General features: G+C 43.8%; 1 protein-coding gene across 1 annotated transcript in view; it reads right to left on the bottom strand.

Annotated features, from left to right (window-relative positions):
- Positions 1 to 14,785: 14,785 nt before the first annotated feature.
- The window catches only part of malt2 (MALT paracaspase 2), a 47,262-nt gene continuing 39,206 nt past the window's right edge, over positions 14,786 to 22,841 (bottom strand). The window contains exons 15-18 of the mRNA XM_080212846.1: positions 22,206 to 22,355; positions 20,661 to 20,818; positions 19,315 to 19,449; positions 14,786 to 16,321 (exon numbers count right to left, since the gene is read on the bottom strand). Of these exons, the coding sequence (XP_080068972.1) occupies positions 15,881 to 16,321; positions 19,315 to 19,449; positions 20,661 to 20,818; positions 22,206 to 22,355 (884 nt within the window). The 3' untranslated portion in view covers positions 14,786 to 15,880. The remainder of the gene's footprint in view (positions 16,322 to 19,314; positions 19,450 to 20,660; positions 20,819 to 22,205; positions 22,356 to 22,841) is intronic.

The raw sequence follows: 22,841 nt of genomic DNA, 5'->3' as shown, positions 1-22,841 counted from the left end.
TTACTGAGTATATGCACTACAGTGGTGTATTGTTGAGTTCCAGAGACCAGGAAGATCCAGGTTCAATTGGCTGTCTTTATTGAGATAGCTTTGAGTGTGACTTTTCCCCTTTGTATCCCTGCCTGGAGAAGAGCAACAATCAACCAAGGTGAGTCCTCTTGCTTGATGTGAGTTGGATAAAGCCACAATATGGATTTTAGCCCAGATGTTCACCATAATGTAGAAGCATGTTGGACTAGGAGGTTTTTACAGTAACTTCATTGCAGAGTTAATGTAATCCTACTCATGACCACTAATAAAAATAAATTTTAAATAAACATTAACCCTGCATCGTGGCAAAAATCCCAAAAATGGTCAACTCTTCTGAGACATTTGATTTGATTTATTAATGTCATATGTATCAGTATACAGTGAAAAATATTGTTTCTTGCACACTTTTCAGATAAAGCATACCATTCATAGAGATGGAAAGGAGAGAGTGCAGAATGTAGTGTTACAGTCAAAGCTAGGGTATAGGGAAAGATCAACTTAATGCAAGGTAGGTCCATTAAAAGTCTGATGGCAGCAGGGAAGAAACCGTTCTTGAGTCAGTTGGTAAATGTCCTTAGATTTTTGTATCCCTTTCCCAACAGAAGAAGGTGGAAGAGAGAAGACCGGCATACGTGGAGTCCTTTATTGTACTGCCTGCTTTTCTGAGGCAGCGGGCAGTGTTGACAGAACAATGGATGGGAGGTTGGTTTGCGTGGTGGATTAGGCTTTATTCATGACCTGTCAAAGCTGCCCAGGAAGTTTCAAAGGATTTTGGGGAATTGGCATGGATGGTTTAAGGGCAAAGAGTGGTGGGTGAGGAGGATGGATTGGCATGAGTTGGCAGGGGTATGGGATGGGTAGAAGGGCACTAAGTTACATAGGGTTATGTGGGAAATAGGGATGGGTAGAGAGGCACTTAGTTTCTATGTGGGTAATGGAGGTCATGGGATGTAGAGGAACTTGGGATGGCGTAAGTTGGCACACATGGGACAATAGAGGGTTTGTGGGGCTGAGGGCTGGAGGGATCTTTTTGTTTTTTAGAATTTATGTAAACAGTTCTGTAGCACAGAGGGGCCTTGCACCCAGCCTGCCTCAACACCTGGCCAAAAATCCGATAGGTAGGTAAACATTTTTAAAGGTCAGGTTGGCCGAGCTGTGTAATCTTCTGACCTGGGGGTAAAAATCTGGAACTAAGATATTACTGTGCTGGGTTTAATTGTGTTAACCATTTGGTTGAAAGGCTGACAACACACATCCAATGAGAACTGCCATTTGGTTGAGGTACCAAATGATCACTGGTCCTTGTGAAACTACAGGAGAGATTTTGCACAGAATATTCAGATAAGTTGAGGGTGCGACTTCCTGAGTGGAACAATTCAACACCAGAAGCACCAGCAGAGGGCAGCAACTTCAGAAAATTAAGGAGAGAAAGAATAAGAACAGATATTGCAGAGAGTTTTGCAATTGAAAACCTCTCCCTGTCAAATTCCATCTAAGAACCAACACTGTTCGCTTTATGTCTACCGGCTGCTTTTAAAGTAATGAGTGCCGGAAACAAAAGGCGTTATGAGGAGGTCTGTGCTGGGTAATAATGCTTTACAACAAGTAACCGGATGGAACATAACCTCAATTAACACTGCTGGACCCGGGATAAACAAAGTGCTTGTAGTGCTCTGTAGTTAGGAGATGTGAACTGTATTCATCTGCTCCATAGTGTAACAATGTGCATGAAACAAAATTTGTAAGATGTATTTTAGAATACACTATGCACCCTATAATGTATCAAACATTCTATAGCCTCTGCATACATATACTTGACAGTATATTTGATAATGAACTGAATATTATAGGATATTCTATATATTCTTTAATGAATCACTTGTTCCATATTATAGCATATGATATATGTACATTCTGCACCTTCTCCTTTCTTTATGTACGGTATGCTTTGTCTGTACAGAGGAAGAAACACTTTTCACTGTATACTAATACCCGTGACAGTAATAAATCAAATCAAGCCATTGTATGACTTAAGAAGAACTCCTTACAGTGTTAAGTGTTACAATCCCAGTTGATGCTACAGTTGGATGGGAAGATCCCAGAATGGAATCAAAGGACCGTAGCTTTTTTTTAATCAAACAGAGGAATGGAGTCACAGAACTGCTAATTAATTTTAATAAGAAACTCCTCTTCATATTTCTAGTTTCCTTAAGTAGTATTTCTGACACTGGCTTTCTTAACAATTACTCTTTTGTATGGCTTTTCTTCTAGCAAAGCTGTGACAGATGTTCCCTCTCTAACTGCCTGTTACCAACTGCTGCAGCTTCAAGCTAAAATCTAATGCTATTTTTTCTTACCATGTCCCTTACTTGCTAGGCAACAATATTTAATCTTTACACCTTAGCTCTCTCCATCACAGTTGGAAAGCAATCAAGCCCCCATGCCTACAAACACCTTTGTCTAACAAGAATCTAACTACCAGGCACACAAACCTTAAATTAAACCCATCTAAAATGAAGCCTTATTTCTATTGTTTACCAATACAAATACAGATCCCTTAAGACTAACTTTGTTTTCCCAGCACAAGTAATCAATAATATAACTTGCAGAATAAAGAGAATGAAGTGTCATGTATCAAAAAATCCATAAAACCCTATGCATGCTAATAATTTTCTATTTATTTACATTGTACCATGTATCTTATAGTATGCCACATACTCACCCTCTATTGAAGAAGGTACAAAGAACAAACAAAGAACAGTACAGCACAGGAAACAGGCCCTTCGGCCCTCCAAGCCTGTACCGCTCACTGGTCCAACTAGACCATTCGTTTGTATCCCTCCATTCCCAGTCTGCTCACGTGACTATCCAGGTAAGTCTTAAACGACCCCAGCGAGTCCACGTCCACCACCCTACTTGGCAGCGCATTCCAGGCCCCCACCACCCTCTGTGTAAAAACCATCCCTCTGATATCAGAGTTAAACCTCGCCCCTCTCACCTTGAGCCTGTGACCCCTCATGATCATCACTTCTGACCTGGGAAAAAGCTTCCCACTGTTCACCCTATCTATACCCGTCATAATTTTGTACACCTCTATTAGGTCTCCCCTCATTCTCCGTCTTTCCAGGGAGAACAACCCCAGTCTACCCAATCTCTCCCCATAGCTAAGACCCTCCATACCAGGCAACATCCTGGTAAACCTCCTCTGCACTCTCTCCAAAGCCTCCACATCCTTCTGGTAGTGTGGCGACCAGAACTGGATGCAGTATTCCAAATGTGGCCTAACCAACGTTCTATACAGCTACAACATCAGACTCCAGTTTTTATACTCTATACCCCGTCCTATAAGGGCAAACATGCCATATGTCTTCTTCACCACCTTCTCCATTTGTGCTGCCACCTTCAAGGATTTGTGGACTTGCACACCCAGGTCCCTCTGCATTTCTATACGAGGAAGGAGGAAACCAAGAAACTTAATGGCATCTGCAAACTTGAATATGGAATTCTCAACTTCTTCACCAAGTCCAAAGATGTGCAGGTTAGATGGATTGGCCATGCTAAATTGTCCCTTAGTGTCACAAGATGTATAGGTTAGAGAGATTGATAGGATAAATCCGTGGGGTTAAGGGGATAGAGCCTGGCTGGGTGTTCTGTCGGCAAGTTGTTGCAGATTTGATGGGCCAAATGGTGTCGTTCTGCACTGTAGGGATTCTATAATTTGAAGTCATTGAATAAACATGGTGAGAGGCTGAAGTCTCAGTAGAAACCCCCAAGGACCCCACTTGTCACATCCCACTATCTGGAATACATTCGCTTTATCCTGACTGTCTTCTATGTTCCAACCAATTACAAATTCATGTCCTAATGTTACCTCCAATTCTGTGGCCTCATTTTTGCTAATGATCTTTTGTGTGGAACATTATCAAATGCCTTCCAGAAGTCCCTTTAGATAAACATCCATAGATGCTGCCCCGTCAGTTTAATACCTGTTGCAGGGAAGTTACTGGAATTTATCAAGTTAGATTGTGTTTGTGAAGGATAGGTCAGATATGACCTAATCAGGCCATTAACATTACTGTTTGTGGGACCTTGTTGTGCACAAATCAAAAGTTTAAGTTTATTTATTAGTGTCACAAGTAGACTTACATTAACACTGCAAAGAAGTTACTGTGAAAATCCCCTCCTCGCCACACTCCGGCATCTGTTTGGGTACACAGAGAGAATTTAGCATGGCCAATCCACTTAAACAGCATGTCTTTCGGACTGTGGGAGGTAACTGGAGCACCCAGAGGAAGCCCATGCAGACATGGGGAGAATGTGCAGTCTCCGCACACCCAAGTCGGGTGTCAAACCTGGGTTCCTAGCGCTATGAGGCAGCACGCTAATCACTGTGCCACCATGCCACCCCTGTTGTGTTTCCTACATTACAACAGCACTTCAAAAGCACTTAGTTAGCTGTAGAGTACTATGGAAAGTTCTGAGGTTGTGAAAGGTGCTATATAGATGCAATTATTTATTTATTTAGAGTTTAATTTTATATCTATGTCACCTCACTCTAGACTTGACACTGGAAACAGTCTACAGCAATGCGCCTAACCAGTATATCTTTCGGACTGTGGGAGGAAACTGAAGCACCCAAAGGAAACCCACAGACACAGGGAGAATGTGCGGATTCCACATAGACAGTGACCAAGCTAGGAATTGAACCCAGGTCCCTGGCATTGTGAGGCAGCAGTGCTAACCACTGTGCCACCGTGCTGGTAGGAAAGTGCAATTAAGCGTGACAGATTCACATTGCTTCTCTACATTATAAATATGGACATGGAATTCATAATGGAAACATGAATAGCTTTCAAATGATCTGAACTGCGTCTGCATGCAATATCATGCACAATTTCATCCATTTTATATTATTTTGTTTAGTTTAAACTAATATTTCAATTTTTCCAAGCTTCTGAAATTGTGTGAGAATCTTTTATGTAAAATCTGATGTCAATGTTCAATTAATTAAATTCAGATTTAGTTACTGGAAGTAACTGAGTTATTCTTCATAATGAGATAAAACCAGGATAATACATCCCATCATTTCAGTTTAGCATCTTGCTCTCATGCCCACACATCCATACCAGGCCTGTTGCAACACTCCAGTGACGCCCAATGCAAACTGGAATAATCACAGAATCCCTACAGTGCAGAAAGAGGCCATCTGGTCTATCAAGTCTGCACTGACTATCCTAAAGACTATCCACCCAAGCCCTCCCTCTGTATACATGCATTTACCATGGCCAATCCATCTAACCTGCACATCTTTGGAGGAAGCCCACGACAGACACAGGAAGAATGGGAAATCTCTACACAGACAGTGTCCCAAGGCTGGAATTGAACCCAGGTCCCTGGCGTTGTGAGGCAGCAGTGCTAACCACTGTGCCATCATGCCACACACTCTCAAGTTAAGCTCCAGTGTCTTGATGATTCCTTCTTTGAAGCATGTGTGAAGATGAGCTTATCACTAAACAATGCCAAAACCAAGGTCCTCTTCCTCCCAGTTCCCTCAACAACACTCCCATTACAATATCTTTTAATATCACAAGCCTTCATCTTCAAATCCTTTTCTATTTATTGCCCCAGTCGCTTTAATTAATTCTCCTACTTACTATTTTGGACATAATTTTCCTTCCAAATATAACCTTTACTGCAATAATTACGTCCTCACATTCTCATCCATTCTTCTGTCCCCTTTGTTCCATCAGTCATGGAAATCGGAGGGAAGTTTCAACAAAAATAGCCACCATTAGCTGAAGATGGGCTCCACTGCTATGGATTAGGAAATTAAATGGCAACATTTCACAAAGATATGTTGAGTTTCCCCAATGGCCTTAGTTTGCAACACAATCTGTAGCTGAATACACAGGCAGACCAGAGAGGATCCATGGGTTCTCTCATGGGTTTGGGCTCAGTGGACTGATCTCAGCTGGGTTGGGAATAGGCTTAGCAGAGCTGGGTTCACAGAGTAATTCTCTTAGTGTTCCTGCTCTTCTCCAGAGTGAGAGAGTTCAGGTGAGGCCAGAATCAGATTCGACTCTGCTGCCCCAGCCTCTGTTTAGATGTCCTGCTGACACTCACTGTCCACACATGGAGAATAGACACTTGGGCAAATGCAGCCATCACTCATGGAACTTAAACCCAGCAAGACTCTGTATCCATGTAAATGCAGAAATGGAAAGAAAGCTTTGTTAAAACAAAGACCTTTCCAGACAATTAAACTCATCAGTGGCTCCCAGAGGGTCAATTCTTTTGTCCATGCACAATTAGAGTGTGGAGATAATTTTACAAAATTACACATACTAGGTAGTGGGGGTTGTAAATCTTGCTCAAATTCTCAATAAGAGAGACTTCTTGCCGGGAACCCTGAAATCATAAAACCCTGAAAGCTGCAGTGAAACAGCATGTCCTAAACATTTGGAGAAGCTTCACGATGGATTATAAAATCTCACTGTCACTGATCATTAACAGGAGGGGGGAGGGGTGGCTGATGGAAAATGAACTTTGGTCCCAGCCTGAACTCAAAGGGCTGAATGGTCTCCTTCTGTGCTGTAACTATTCTATGGTTCTATCTGGGCAAACTAACATTTCTGAAGCTCACCTGGTTTTTGTCAGGTCCAATTTTCAGCCATGGACCTCACAGACTGCAGTAAAGTGTACCTTTAATTCCAGTCACTACTAGTGACCAGTCAACTTGTCCACTTCTTCCAATATACTTGATCACTTTGTCAACGTGGAGGGCTCAGTGTACAAGTACACTAGCTGATACTGTACAAAGCCACAGGAACCAGTAGAGTCCCAGATTCACTCTCCAGCTGCGCAGCACTCCTCTATTACAGTACCGAGCGAGTGCTGCATTGTCAGAAATGCCAACTTTTAGATGAGATATTAAACTGAAGCTATTTATGGAGAAGATTGGACTCTTGGAGTAGAATAGCATGGAAGGAGGTCATTTGGCCCATCAAGTCTATGCCATCCACTTCAAAGTGCAATCCAGTTAATCCCATTTCCTCTGCTCTTTCTCAACATTCCTGCCGCTTTTTATCCTTCAAGTATCCAATTTCATTTTCAAGGTTACTATTGAACCTGCCTCCACCACCCACTCAGGTAGTGCATCGCAAATCCCAACCATTCATTGTGGAACAAAAGTCATCACCTTAAACAATGCCCTCTGGTTATCGACTACTCATGATGTGGAGATGCGGGCATTGGACTGGGTTAAACACAGTAAGAAGTCTCACAACACCAGGTTAAAGTCCAACAGATTTATTTGTAGCAAATGCCACTAGCTTTCAGAACTGGCTGACTTTGTCCTGATGAAGGAACAGCCAGTTCTGAGAGCTTGTGCTACAAATAAACCTGTTGGGCTTTAACCTGGTGTTGCGAGACTTCTTACTGTATTGACTATTCAGCCATTGAAAATGCTTTCTCTCTATTTACTCCATGTAAACCACTTATTATTTTATATAGCTCTATCAAATCTCCTCTTAGTCTCCTTTCTGTAACTGCTCCAGCCTCTCCTATCCATCCACATATTTGTATTTCTCCATACTTGGAACCATTGAAGTAAATCCCCTCTGTATTCACTTCATAGGTGTCATATCTCTGCTAAAATGTGGTGCTGAACTGGGTACATTACCCCAATCGGGGCTGAACTAATGCCTAATGTACATTTACAGCTTCCTGTCTTTTGTACCTCGTGCCTTTGCCAGGGGAGGCAATGGTATAATGGTATTGTCACTGGACAGATAATCTGGGGAGCTGGGTTCAAATCCCACTATGGCAGATGTTGCAATTTGAATCCAGTAAAAATCTGGAATGGTGATTGTGAAACCATTGTCTTGTTCACTAATGCCCTTCAGGAAAGGTTGTCTGGCCTACATGTGACTACAGACCCCCAGCAATGTGGTTGACTCTTAACTGCCTCAGAAATGGCCAAGTGAGCTACACAGTTCAAGGGCAATTAGGGATAAGTGCTGGCCCAGCCAGTGATGTCCACATCCTGTTAATTAATATTTAAAAATCATAGGCTCCGTTTTGATTTTTTTCATGATAAGCTAGCCATTCACCAGCCTCCAGCATGAGGAATGGCTGTTTGGGAGAGTGGAGGGTCACCGATACCTCCTCCCGTACGGCCCACACTCCAGCATGAGTCAGGATGGGGTGGAAGGCAAGACGAGATATTTGTTTAAACTGAACTCACCTACGGCCCACTGGGAGTTCCATTTGACCAGCCTGCTATTCTGATCTCTTTGAAAAGTTGGCACCGGGATGGCACCCAGCCCTGAGGTGACCAGCGCAACATTCCAGAATCAAAGCCCAAATTGTTGCGCCGTCTCAGTCTAAAGCAGTTATCTGCTGAACAAACAAGAAACAGTTGTCTTTGCATCGCGTCCAAGGCTCCTTTTTTTTGAGAGCATAACTTCCTTCACCCACCACCCTCGTCTGAAATCAAATTCTGAGCGACTCAGGTATCACATTAATAGAATAATGCTTACAGCTGGACTTCCTGTTAGATATGTGTCCGTTCACCTAATTAACTCATTAAAAGCAGTTTTCACGATAACCAGCTCATATCTGCACAGTAAGAATGGAATTCACAGCAGAGTCTTTTACAGAATAAATCTTTGCTTTCTTTACAGTTGAAATCTCCGATAGCCGCACACTGCCTGTGGCCAAGTTATCCAGGTGAACAATCTATCCCCCAGCTTTCACCCAGTACCACTCAAACTGCTGAGATAAACACCTTACATTTAAATAACACGATGTCACTACATCTCTCAGGAATATCTACAACACACACAAAGGGCTCGATACTCCCAAAAACATGCTGCACTGGCGAGACAAATGGTGCAATTCGTGGTTGATTTTTCAGTGGGAGTTCAGACTCGAATCTCCCACTCTGTGCACCGCAGAGGTCACAACTGTGAGAATATCATTAAAAGTTTGGGGGGGGGGTGGGGGCAGGGTCTATTTACGCTGGAGTCTGACAGTTCCACAACTCTGCACGAGGACGGCCCCAAACTGTCCGACTGCAGTTTGCTGGCCAATGTGATCACACCTTCACAGTGCTGTCCCCCCCCACCAACCCCTTCTCCAACTCCTCCTCCTCCCCGCACCCACCCCCCCACCCCAAACCCACCCACCCACCCACCCTTCACTCCAGCAGTTTGCCCGACTAGTTCCCCGCTGGAATGAAATATTCCTGGTAGGGTGAAAGATGCTATTGGGCCTGGAGAATTCCATGCCAAGCCTGATAATGACATCTAATTAAGATTAAAAGCAGATTTAAATCACTTATCTGGCCTTCCCGCCAGTTTCCAGAACAATCCCGCCTGCTCTCTGGCTGTGGGAAAAGCACATGAGTCGGGAATGCATGTGCGAATCCAGTGAAATGGCCAACACGCGATTCTCCCAACCTGACGCGCCAAAAAAGACGTGCGTATCGGGGTGGGAGAATCAGGTCCAAAGACTTTGTTTGTATACAATGAACAATTTTTGAAGTATAGTCACTGTTTGTTATGGAGGTTAACACGGGGTCACATTGTTCATTTGTTTTAGGATGGCGATTGTTTGGCAGGGTGGGGGAAGGAGACCTATTTTTCTAGTTAGAAAACAGAAGCAGGAGGAGGCCATTCGGCCCTTCGAGCTTGCTCCACCATTCATTATGATCATGGCTGATCATCCAAATCAATAGCCCAATCCCGCTTTGCACCCCCCCCCAATATCCTTTGATCCCCTTCATCCCAAGAGCGTTATCTAACTACATCTTGAAAACATTCAATGTTTTGGCCTCAACTATTTCCCGTGATAGTGAATTCTACCGTCTGACCGCTCTCTGGGTGAAGATCACCCGCCTGCTGTAGCAGATTGTCATTAGCACATGGATGCTGATGTTTTCATGTGTGCAAATTGGCTGCCACAGTTACACTGATTACACTTGAAAGGATCCTTCATTGACTTTAAAGCACATTGTCCTGAGATCAGTAAAGGGACTATATAATAATGCTTGTTACGAGGGGTGTAATTGCAGCATGCTTTGGACTCGTTACCAGACAGGGTGATGTCATTGGTGATGTTTAGATCATGAGTCAAATAATCCAGAAATACGTCCTTTTGCATCATCACATTGGTTCAGTCGATAGGTCTCTTCATTCAGAAGGTCATGGATTTAAATTCCAGTCGATGGCTTCACCATTTTAAAAGTTTAGTTTATTTGTTTGTGCCACGAGTAGGCTTACATTCACACTGCAATGAAGTTACTGTCGTATCACTCCAGTGCCTGTTTGGGCGCACGGAGGGAGAATTTAACATGGCTCAATGCACCAAAACTGGAGGAAACCCACGCAGACACAGGGAGAATGTGCAAACTCCACACAGATTGTGATCCAATGTCAGGAACCAAACACAGGTCCCTGGTGCTGTGAGGCAGCAGTGCTAACCACAGTGCCATCATCAGGGTTCGCTCCTACAGTACAGTAATGAAGGAATGCTGCCTTGTCATGCTTTCTTGCAGATGAGAGATGGCTGGAGGTAAAATACTTATTAATGTGAATTTGTTCAATATTCTAGTCAACATCAGAAACCTTCGCTCCTTATCAGCACTGTAGGTGTACCTATACCACATGGACTGCAGTGGTTCAAGATGGCAGCTCACCACCACCTGCTGAAGGACAATTAGGAATGGGAACTAGGCCTAGTCAACAACACCCGCATCCATCAGAGAATAATTTTTAAAAAGCCAACATCATGTGAAAGAACAAAAGAAACTTGAAGGGTTGCAGAATCTCCACAAATTGTCTCTTACGGATGTGTAAGAGCAGCAATTGTATTTCAGAAGTGACTCAGTGGTTGTGCTATATGAATGGAAGTGTTTTAATGAAGTGAAGCTGCCTTTCCTGACAGTTCATACACTCGAATAAGGTCCACATCCCACCCAAGAGGCTGGCATTAGCGCACCGAGCAGGCCACTGCACATACTCCAGTCTGTCAGTGCAGAGATTGGCGCATGCACACTGGTCTCCCCACCACTGGCCTCCCGATCCCCCACCAATTGCTATCCTCTCACCACCCCCCATCGCTGGTCTCCTGGCCCCACCCTCCACCCCCACTGGGCCAACCCCAAGCCACCCCCCCCAGCACTGATCTACCCACCTCTGATGGCCAGCCCCAACTGCGTCTCCCCTCACTCCCGCCCCCACCAACCCCACTTGCAGAATGGCAGCAGATTCCACCCCCCCCACTATCAATCAACCCCCCAATAGGCCCCATCCCTAGTATGCCCCGTCTTCTCTGACCCTGCCCCTCAGCACTAACTGGTGCCCTGTGGGCAGTACCAGTTTGCCGTGCTGGCTGTGTCAGGGTGCCAGGCTGACATTGCCAGGCTATCACTGCCCAAGGTGCACCTTTGCTCCCGACCTTCTTTGGGGGGGGGGGGGGCGGGGGGAAGTGGGGGGGTGCCTCAATGGCCCCTGTCCCCATCCGCGGGGTGAGCATCTGTTCCCCATTAGGGGGGAGCAGTTGTAAACGCCCTCCAGCGGGAACCTCGTGGGTGGGGGTGGTAGATGCTAGAGGATCCGGAGAATATCGTCCCGGGCCGGATAATCAGATGGAAATGTCAATTTCCATATGATAATCAGCTCCATGTGGATTTCTAGTGCAGAGCTAATTATGTCAGTAAAGGAGCCTGGGAGACTAGCGATCGGCTGGATGCTGGTCGTGAGTCCTGCTAAAGGCTCCCCACTGATGTCTCCCTGCCCATATCTTTGAGGTATTTCAATAAATCATTTAGTCCATGTTAACGAGGTTGAATTTGTTGAATCTCTCAAATTCTGATACTGTGTGGACCACTTAGGCCAGAGGATCAATTTACTTGATTGTACATTAACTATATTGACCACACTGACTGTGCACTAACTGTACTATATGACCATACTGACCAGAAACTAGACATACAACAAACCCTGGAAACCAAGCAGCAGATGAGCCTGCACTGATGCATTTGCCTCCTGTAAGCTTACAAAACTGCAATAAGAGGCAGAAAGGTGCAAGGGAATGGGACACCACAGAAAGAGGTGACTATTGCAATTAGAACCCAACTTCCCCACAACCCTGACCAGCACCACTTCCTGAGCAACAGGCAACCCTCATACAAATTCCTCAACTGCTCTATATTCTTCATTCTAAGCTATTGATGCTGTACATATTGTATCATAAATAATTTAACGCAAGTAAGAATGGAATGCAATTAAAACAGAAAATGCAGGAAATGCTCAGCAGGTCTGGCAGCATCTGTCGGGATGGAAATTGAATGAACATTTCAGGTCAACGATATCACAGTGATGGAGAAAAACCCCAAAGTATGGATGGGTATGTTGGCTGAAAAACTTTCCAGTACTCATGCCAGTGGGATCTTCCAGTCCTGCTGATGGTGCACCCCCCACTGCAGGTTTCCTGGTTGTGAGGGGTGCATTCAACTGGAAAACCCGTTGACAATGGTGGGATGAGAAGGTCCCGCCACCTGTCAATGTCGGGCCACCTCCGCTACCACAAAGCATGTAGCACAGTGGATTGCATGGAAAATCCCTCCCATTGAACTTTTAAATAAGGTTTGCATTTTAAACATGGTCTACAAGCCAAAGTTCGCTGAGGGAATAAATTCTGAGGATGTAAATTCAGTCACTGTCTGAACTGCTGCAGTGTGAGTGATACTAAGGGAGAGAGAATGGAATGTCATCTTGTCTCAGACAGACATTCAGAAGGAACAAGCCATACAAATGTGAACTGTCATCTCCTGTGGAGATAATGGAAACTGATCATCCTCTTGGCAGAAATTATGTCCTGCAAGTTATGTCCTAGGCCGGTTTGTGGATTTTCACCTTCCGGGAACATACAAGGGAAGACGTTAAAAAAACACAGTTGCAAAACTTGGTTAGTGTGGATTAGTGCTGATTATGTCAGAGTGTGTGATACAGAAACAAGCGTACAGCATTCCACACGCCCCACACACATGCACAGTGTGGTTGCTGTAAAATCGCAGTTGGAAAGGAAGCTGGGCAACTTCTCAGTTAAACTGCTGGACCCTCAGATCTCGTAACTAACTCCTGAAGTCAGCACTACTGAAATCACAAACCTCAAATGACCACAACATTTCACCATCTACTCACAACAAGTTAAAGAGTGAATTGCATTTTTCAAAACTTATTTTTGGACTCGCTTCTCATTTCTAATGTGTGAATGTATGTCCATGTGTTTTACTATATTCATCGCATTTAGTGGGTAACAAACTCACTCACTCCACAACTCAAGGAATCCTGGTTAAATTGGCTTCTTTTAAGAGATAAATATATGGGGATGGGGATGGGGACTTGCGAGGGAAATTATTCATTTGAAATAATCTTGTTGCGACCGACCGAGGGTCTGAATAAAGGAGCCAGTCCACTCCTCCTCACCTACGGATTTAACAATTCTGGGGGGTGTCCCTTAAAACATCTGGGACTCGTGCCCAGATAGTTCCCACAGAGGGGATGGAGGATAACAAATTTGGGGACCTGGCCTGGGAACAGTTGTAGTAATGACCATTCATCAAAAATAAGAACCCCATGGTTCTCTCTTTTAAATTTGAGATCAATTAATGAAAAGTTTTAAGCTGCACTGAAACTTTATTGCAAGAATACTAGACTTTCATGGATTGCTTGGCTATGGGGTGCTTACCAAGTATTCAGTATTGTCAACCCATCAGCAAAAGGGAAGAACATGTCAGGCATAGACTAGCATCATAGAATCTCTACAGTACAGAAGGAAGTCATTCAGTCCAACAAGCCTACACTGACAACAATCTCACCCAGGTCCTATCCCTGTAACCCCACCTATTTACCCTGACTGTGGCAAATGGGAGATTTCCCCAGTAACTCCATCGCAGTATTAATGTAAGCCTACTGGTGACACTAATAAATAAACTTCAACTTACTAACATCTCATAATAACAGAATTAATGTACATCATGATCAAGAACAATGGAAAGGTTACACTGAGTAACCATCACAAAGCAATAACCTCAAACTACACCAATTTACACAAGATTATTCTTCCCACTTTTACTTCTTGGTGCAAGTGTTTTCTTCTTTCTTGTCCTAGGAGTTCTGACTTGCTGGAGTTCAGGCATTGTCCCCTTCCCGCTTAACCAGATGACCAGTCTTCGATAGGCCAGTCAGTGAGTGCAGAGCAATTGTGTGGGGGGGGCGGGGGATTATAGTACAGCACAGCCAACATCCACACACACATTCATTCTTGATAACCCCCTCAAGCAGGTACTCCAACTGACATCACTCTTTCAGAGCCCAGGGAGGCAAACATCAATGCTTCAGTAATTCCTGGCAGAGACTGGCCAACTCACCAAAACTGTGGATCATGTCTACACAATTTGACTGATCTAGTGAGCATAATAAACAATCGGAGCAATAGAGGGGAAATTGGCCTCCACTTCAAAATGCCTTAAAGGTGTGAAAGGATAGAAGCAAAATCATTCTTTTTACTCTCTCTCAAAGAGGAAGTACGTGACAGACAATATTTCTGCTCATTGTGTTAGGAATCAGATCAGAAACTCCAGGGTATATTGTGAAGATAGTCTAGACTCCACCTTCTTTTGATTTTGGCACTAGCATAAATATAAGGTATTTTACTCCAGCTGTGATTCTATTAACTCATAGGAAGCTTTTATTAAAACAAACTTTATTTAACACAGTTACAATATTAAAAAAAATCGGATAACTTGTACCAATTAAAATACTTAAACATGACAAGGTATAATTCTTAACAGCTAGCTATCTCTATAGTTCCAATTTAAGCAATATCCCCACACAAATAAATCCTTTTTCAGAATCAGCATAAAAACAGATATGCTCACATGGGTGCTACATTCCCAGCCTTGTAACCCCACTGAACACAGATAAAGGAAGATACCTGATTCCAATACAGCAGCCTCCAGGGAAAGATCTATCTTTGAACAGCAGTATTTCAGAGCAAGGGACTTATTTTCTGGCACATCCCAATCTCCAGATCCATTGAGAGACAGAGACCTGCAGAGATCTACTTCTTTCTAAAGATCTCAAGCAGCAACTGAGCTTGTGTCTCTCTCCGAGCTGAGCGCCGCCCAGTCACATGATTTCTCTGTCAATCAACCTAATCAAGCCCCACCCTGAAAATCCCCAGAGGAAAACACAAAATAACAATGCTGCAGTAGCCCAGGTTAAAACAAACATCTTGGCAATTAAGAGAAACTATGCTTCTGCAGAATCAACATGGGCTGTCAGTTATAGACAAAGCAGCACCGGGTGAATAGAATGGACAGCTAAAACAAATCCTGCAAAAGAAACATGACACAAATACATTTCTTAAAGGCACAGTATCGTTACAATTAGCTGAAGTGCTTGCTCTGAAGTTGATTAAAGGGTGAATCTGAGAGTCACGTGAGACAAATCCAGTCAGTGGTTTTGCGCTAAGCCAAGTCAACAAAGTCCATCCCTTTTTCTCCAATAGGCCAATAATGAGGTACGAAGCTACTCCATTCTGAAGGAGGAAAAGAACATGTTGATTATCAGGAAGGACTGGGTAAAGCAGGAAGTGGTTAAATATTAAGTGTAGAGTATTACAAGAAAACTATTTCTTTTCCCTAGGATCCCTGAGTTCCACAATCAATCTCCTGCCTCTCTAACTAATCTTTGTTCAAGCATTTTGCATTTTGGTATGAAGCTCTCCAATATCGTGCTGTTGTCCCTCCTGATGTCTCTGTGTGAAGAGAATGTCCCAATTATTGCGAGGAATTCAGAGACTTAAACTGGGCGGTAATCCCTTCAATGGTCTCTTTGGCAGTTAGCCCAGTCGTAACTCCTGCTGACTTTCGGCTCTGCTTCTGTTGTGCCTGGGTGCTATAGAACAGATTGGTGGATTTGTTTCTGCATTGGTATAAATCAGCATAACCCTCAAGATCATTCAAACTATTGCAGGAGCGTAAAGGGGTTGGTATACAGGAATGGAAGAGGCTAGAGTCTCGGATCAGCAGCCGTGAAGGCTCACTTAAGGAACTCTGCAATGAGCCATAAACGGAGATGTATTCGCTCTGGTGCTCCCATCCATGCAGGTTGAGCTTAGATACAAGGGGCTTTCCGACACTGACTATTTTCTTCTCTTCTATGGTTTCCTCCATTTCCTTGTACTGGTACTGCAGGCAAACGGAAAAGCTCAGCTCCTTCTACACAACAGAGATAAAGCAAAGAAGATCGTTAATTTATGTGATATAGTCCCTAATTTCTCTTCCCCTTTGCCCCATCATCATATTGGGGGTCAGTTTCACCCTGGAGTACAGTATAGACAACAACTTGCCTTTCTCAGTGTGTCTGGACAGTGTCACTGGTCTAACTATCCTGATAGGGTCCACACCAGACTCCACATGCACAGGAAGACAGATATAAGACCAAAAGAGGAAATGCTGGAAAATCCCAGCGGGTCTGGCAGCATCTGTAGGGAGAGAAAAGAGCTGATGTTTTGAGTCCAGATGACCCTTTGTCAAAGCTTTGGCAAGGAGCCATCTGGACTGAAAATGTCAGCTCTTTTCTCTCCTTACAGATGCTGTCAGACTTGCTGGGATTTTCCAGCATTTCCTCTTTTGATTTCAGATCCCAGCACTCGCAGTAATTTAGTTTTATTTAGATAGAAACAAGAGAAGGCCATTTAGTTCTTTGAGCTTTTTCCATTGTTCAATCAGATGATGGCTGATATGCAAATTAACTTCATTTTGCCCATAACCTTTCATATGTTTAGTTAATAAAAGATCTATTAATCTTGGATTTAAAATTAATCGCACTGCCATTTGCAGAACAGAGTTCCAAATTTTTACTATCTTTGCACATAGAATTGCTTATTAATTTCACTTCACAAAAGTCTGGCACTGATCTTTAGGCTTTGTATCCTGTTCCTGGACTCCACAATCAGTGGAACTCGTTTCCTTCTCTCTCGCCTATCAATTCCCCAAAATATCTTAAAAACTTAAATCGTAACACCCCTTCACCCTGAAAATGCAGAGAACCTAATCTTGTTATAATGTAACCAATGATAACATGCTGTGAGGGTCAGCTGACCCAACAGACAATGTAACCAATGGCAAAATGATGTGGTGGTCAGCTGACCCAGTATAACAAGAAAGCAGGTGGGGATTGTGGGCAGCTTGTGTGGCCAGAGTGTTGGTGTAATGAAGTTTCTTTATCAAGCCTTTTTCTTTGATTTACTTTAACTTTGTGAAGTTAGTTCTTTTATTGCTTGCAACTGAAGTATCCTTACTGCCAGATGAACAAGCCTGCACTAGATTAACCTCTCCTCACAATTTAACCCATGGGATCCAGGTAACATTCTGGTAAATCTTCGCTGCGGTCCTTCCAAGAGCAATACATTTTTCCCAAGGTGTGGTGAACACAGCACAGAAATGTCTTACCATTCATAGGGGCTATGTCCCTGTGAAATCTTGAACAATGAACATACTTTATAATGGGGAATGAGTCAGATAGGTTCAGACATTGCCAAATTACTCTCCACCTGTACATCTGAGCAATGATCTTCCAGATGTGGAAACCTCTCCAACTCTTTACCTATCTCTCTCGAGCAGTGACAACCCTCAATTAAATTAACTTCTCCTCAGCCCCCTCTCTCCAAAGAGAACAGCACTAACCTACTCTTTTCCTGTGGCTAAAATTCTCCTGTCTGGACAATGTCTTCATAAATCTCCTCTGTATGCACTCGAGTACAAATCCATCTGTCCTGTAATGCAGCAATCGGAACTATACACAGTACTTGAGCAATTGCCTAACCAGTATTTTGTACAGTTCTTGTATTACCTCCCTGTTTTATATTTTATGCCTTAGCAATTAATGCAACTATCCTGTTTAACCTATTCCACTATCCTTAAGGAATCTTAGACAAGCACTCTAAGGTTCCTCTGTGTTACACTTCTCAATATTCTACCACTTATTCCCTTGCCTCACATCTTTCTAGGTTGGCTTCCCTTTGCCACTTTTCTGTCTGCCTGTCCAGGCCACTTGTACTTTCCTTCCTCATGCTCAATGTTGTGACCAAAATAGGCACTTTTCTGATCAATATGACACTGGTGCGTTTACTTACTGAGTTATTGGGGAACGATGAAGTTATTGATTTTATGGTGAGCTGATGTGTCAGCTTGGCTCAGTGGATAGCAGCTTTGCATCTGAATCAGGTTATGACATCAGGGCCTGCTCTCGGATGTAAACTACAGTATAATGCAGGCTGACATGTCAGCTCATTACTGAGGGAGCGCTTCATTGTTGTCCTTTGAATGAGATATTAAACTGGTATTCTGCCAGTGTTTCAAGTAGAAGTTAAGCACCCCACAGGACAAGGGCATGTCCTGGAAATCACCCCTCCCTTAACCAAAAACAACTCAGAGGGCAGGATTTTCCAGCTGCGTTCGCCCCGAAACTAGAAAATTCTGCCCGAGGTCAAAGGATCTCTCCATGGTTCACCCCTTGCCCACCATGGTTCCTGAAGTGGGCGGAATGGGAAAATTCACCCCACTGAGTCACTCTTCTCAAACTTTCTTTAAACTATCTTCAACCACCAAAGCCAGACAGGGTGGGCCCTTGGTGCTTCCGGGCATACTTCACATCCATGGTCGTCGCCGTTTTGTGCTTGGCATGTTCGGTGTAGGTCACCCAGTCCCTGATGATATTTTCCAGGGAAACCTTTAGGACCCCGAGGATCTCTTTGTAGATCAGCTCTGCAATGCGCTCGACATCCCCACGGTGAGCCAGGCTGTGGTGCCATGGATGTTACCACAACACTTTGCGGTGCCAGTTGGTTCTGGCTTTGCCCAGCCCCTGCCCACCTTTCTCTCTGCCTGACATGATCTGCACTGAACGATATACACTCTTCTCATTGCTGTGAGGGAGACATTGTTACTGACAAAGTAACTTGAATTCACCTAGATAACGTGGAGCACGAGGTAGTGTTCTGTGTAAAGTACTGTGAGGCATCTTGATGCTGTACAAGACCAGAAGATAGAGGAGCAGAATTATGCCATTCAGCCCATCAAATCTGTTCTGCCGCCATTCAATCATGGCTGATAAGTTGCTCAACCCCAATCTCCTGCCATTTCCCCTTGATCCCTTTATAAGTACAAGATGGTAATTAGGGAGGTGACAATGGAAAGTGGATGATTACCTTTAACTTCTGCAGGCCACTTAGCCTGGTGTAGAGACACTTATCTGGATAGTCAAAGTTCCTGATGGTGAACAGGATGCTGCCTGTTTCCTCAGGACAGTCTTTGTTTGTGTGCTTCAGGTCTATGTCCAGATCCTATGATTCAGAAAGTTAAAAAGGAAAATCACTGGGAGAACCAGCATTCTGCTGTAAATGGGATCACCCACCAATATAGCACAAGACAGACACTCAGCAAACATTCCAATTTGATCGTTATTGTATTTCACCCCTCTGCCGGAAGGGTGGACTCGCTTGCTGAGGTGCATTGAGCTCTCTGCCATGATTCTTTGTGATCTCAGGTAACACATTCTAGCAGGAGTCAGCGGACAGCAACAAGGAGCAGTAACTCTTTCCTGTGCTTCACCCAGAAGCACCGAACCGACTATAATCTCTCCAACTGAGAGCAGCTACCTCAGCCTAGACCAGGCATCAATCCTGAATGCAGTTATCTGTGTAGTATGGTGCTTATTATCAGAGCTTTAAGCTTATTTTGTTAGTGTCACAAGTAAGGCTTACATTAACACTGCAATGGAGTTACTGTGAAAATCCCCTGGTCGCCACACTCCGGTTCGGGTACACTGAGGGAGAATTTAGTATGGCCAATGCACCTAACCAGCACATCTTTCAGACTATTAGGCTACTGGGAGAATGGAGAAAGGACAAGCTTGCCAAGAATGACAAGAAGCTAGGATATGTTTTCTGACAGTCACTTGTACTGAGTCATTGGTGTGCCCTGTTGTGAGATGAACCTGGAATTTACCAAAGAATTCCTGTCCATACCTGAAGATTGGATACATGCTTCACAATAGTGAGTACAACATTATGTGCCAGGGGATGAACCCCCCTCCTTATCATCAGTGCTGAGGAAGGCCCAAGCTTGGGCAGCCAGCAACCGATATTTATCTTTGGCTTTTGTTGCCTCTTAACCCCCTCTCCAGAGCATTTGGCCTCTAAAGACACCAATGTAATATAAGGGGAGTCATTGTATAATGTTCCTGTGGAAATCCCATTACTGTTGTGGGGGGATACTTCAAGTCTGCAAGTTCAGTATCAGTGCAAAGCTTGGCAGCAATGTTAAAACCTGGAGCTGAACTAACTCCAAAGCAAAGGGGAATGAGTCTCCCACAACTTGAAGTCTGCTTCCCCTTCACTCGGGTGCCAGACGGGATCCTAATGTTGGATTCAGATTGGAGTTACTTTATTACTGCCACCTCAGTGAGAAACAAACCATTTCACACCAATGTTGTGTTTGTAGCGTGGGTGATCCTTGAAAGGAATATTGAGCAACCTTCTGCATTGTTCCATACCTCTGAAAAATCAGTCAGCTTGGCTTCACATTTAGTGATGTCCTTCCGAGTTTGCTCTATCCTGGTATAAATAATCATAATGTTTGAAAACTCAGCTGCAAATCCAAGACGAACTGTGACCCCGCATTCAAAATGGACGTACAGGCTCTCTGGAAGAGCTAGAAAGAGCAGACCGATTGGACAGTGAGCATTCTGATCTCATTTAGATGAATTCACATCTTTTAAACCCCCAACATTACCAGCAACTCCCCCGAAGTTCAGATTCATTGCAGGCACTTCAGAACTATGGAACTCCTCACCTTTCTCATAACTAAACATCAGAGAGACAGGATACCTTAAGGGAAAATGCTGGAAAATCCAGCAGGTCTGGCAGCATCTGCAAAGAGAGACAAAGGCTGATGTTTCGAATCCAGACAACCCCCTGTCAAAGCTGTTGAGCTTTGACAAAGGGTCATCAGTACTCAAAACATCAGCTCTTTTCTCTCCTCGCAGATGTTGCCCGACCTGCTGAGATTTTCCAGCATTTTCTCCTTTGGTTTCAGATTCCAGCATCTGCAGTAATTTGCTTTTATAGAGAGTACAGGTTATTGGTGAGAAAGTGACCCGTGACAGCACTATTGACAACATCTTCCGCTATTTTGTCAATGGTTGAGAAGAGGTTTGTCGGGTAGTATTTGTTTGGAGTGGATTTGTCCTACCAGGTGGCTAGGACATACCTGGACAATGGTTCCACAATGTCCAGTAGATGTCAGTGTTACAGCTGTACTGGAACAGCTTGCTTAGCTGCGGGGCCAGTTCTGGAGCATAAGTCTACTTCATAACAACCAGAATATTCTCGGGGCCCACAGCCTTTGCTCTGTGTCGTGTGTGCAGCTGATATTGCGAGGAGGGATTCAATTGGTCATCTTTGATTCTGGGGGCCATGGGAGGAGGCTGAGATGGACCATCCAGTCCACAGCTCTGGCTGAAAATGTTTCAGCTTGTCTTTTACATTCACTTGCTGGACCCAACCATCAATGAGGGTGTTGATGGAACATTTCCCTGCTCCTATTAACTGTCCATCACCATTGATGTCTGGACATGACAGGAGTGCAGAGCTGTGATTTGATTTGTTGATTGTGTAGCTTCATACATTGCCTGCTGTTTAGCTTGCATATGTAACCCTATGTTGTAGCTTCACCAAGGTGGACGACTCACTTTCCATTCACCTGACAAAGGGCAAACCCAGAAAGCTGGTGAGTTTACTGTCAAATAAATTGGTTGGACTTAAACCTAATGTTGTCAGACTTCTTACTGTGTTTACACCAGTCCAACGCCAGCATCTCCACATCATTAATCCCACATGAACAGTAGGCACTGGAGCTTGACATGGGAGCGTGCAGGCTCTTTAGGTGCTTTTCCCTTGCAAAGATATTCATCAAAATTTATGGACAGAGAAATTGATGCCAAACTCAGGAAAATTATTTCCCTCTTTAAATGCTTAGCGCTAAGAACAGAAAGACTTATGACAAGTTGAAGCATTGAAAGGAGTGAACACTCTCATACCATGGGCTTTGGCCCACTGCAGGTTCCTGGCTGAATACTCATCCTGATATTTGGGTGGTTTAATGTGATCTCTCAATGACCGTCTCTCTGACAGGCTGCTCCGGATTTCTAAAGCTTGTCTTCCTCTTGTGAGTTCACACTTCCCCATATCTGAAATCACAAGGGGGAAAGTGACAGCGAAATTATTGCATTTCTTAATTCATTTATTCAGCTTGATGGCCACTTCATGTCACGGGGAATTCGAACTCTTTCCCCCTTTCAGCTGGAATGGAACAGGCGAACACTGGATACGGAGCCTCTCTAATTCCCACTCAGTCCTGAAGATTTCTCGTTTTAGTACCAGTGTTTTTTTGCTGGAGCTGCAAATCATGGTCATATGACATACAAGGGGCTCCAATGGAGTTTTAATCTGCCCTGGAGTAATCGACTGCAGCAACAACTTGCATTCGTTAGTATCTTTATGTTGTTAACCATCCCAAGATATTTCACAGGGGTATATAAAACAAAACTGACATCGAGCCAAGTAAGGTGGATAGGTAACAAAGAGATAAGTTTTGAGAACTGTCTTGAAGGAGAAGATTAGAGGGAAGCTCCCATCAGACTAACATGGTTGAACTTTATGAGAAGTCATAGGTA

Source organism: Carcharhinus amblyrhynchos, chromosome 26, assembly GCF_965287045.1.
Source record: "Carcharhinus amblyrhynchos chromosome 26, sCarAmb.v2.hapA, whole genome shotgun sequence".
NCBI classification, from domain to species: Eukaryota; Metazoa; Chordata; class Chondrichthyes; order Carcharhiniformes; family Carcharhinidae; genus Carcharhinus; species Carcharhinus amblyrhynchos.
Note: the sequence above shows the minus strand (reverse complement) of the source record. Positions and strands in the feature narration are given on the sequence as shown.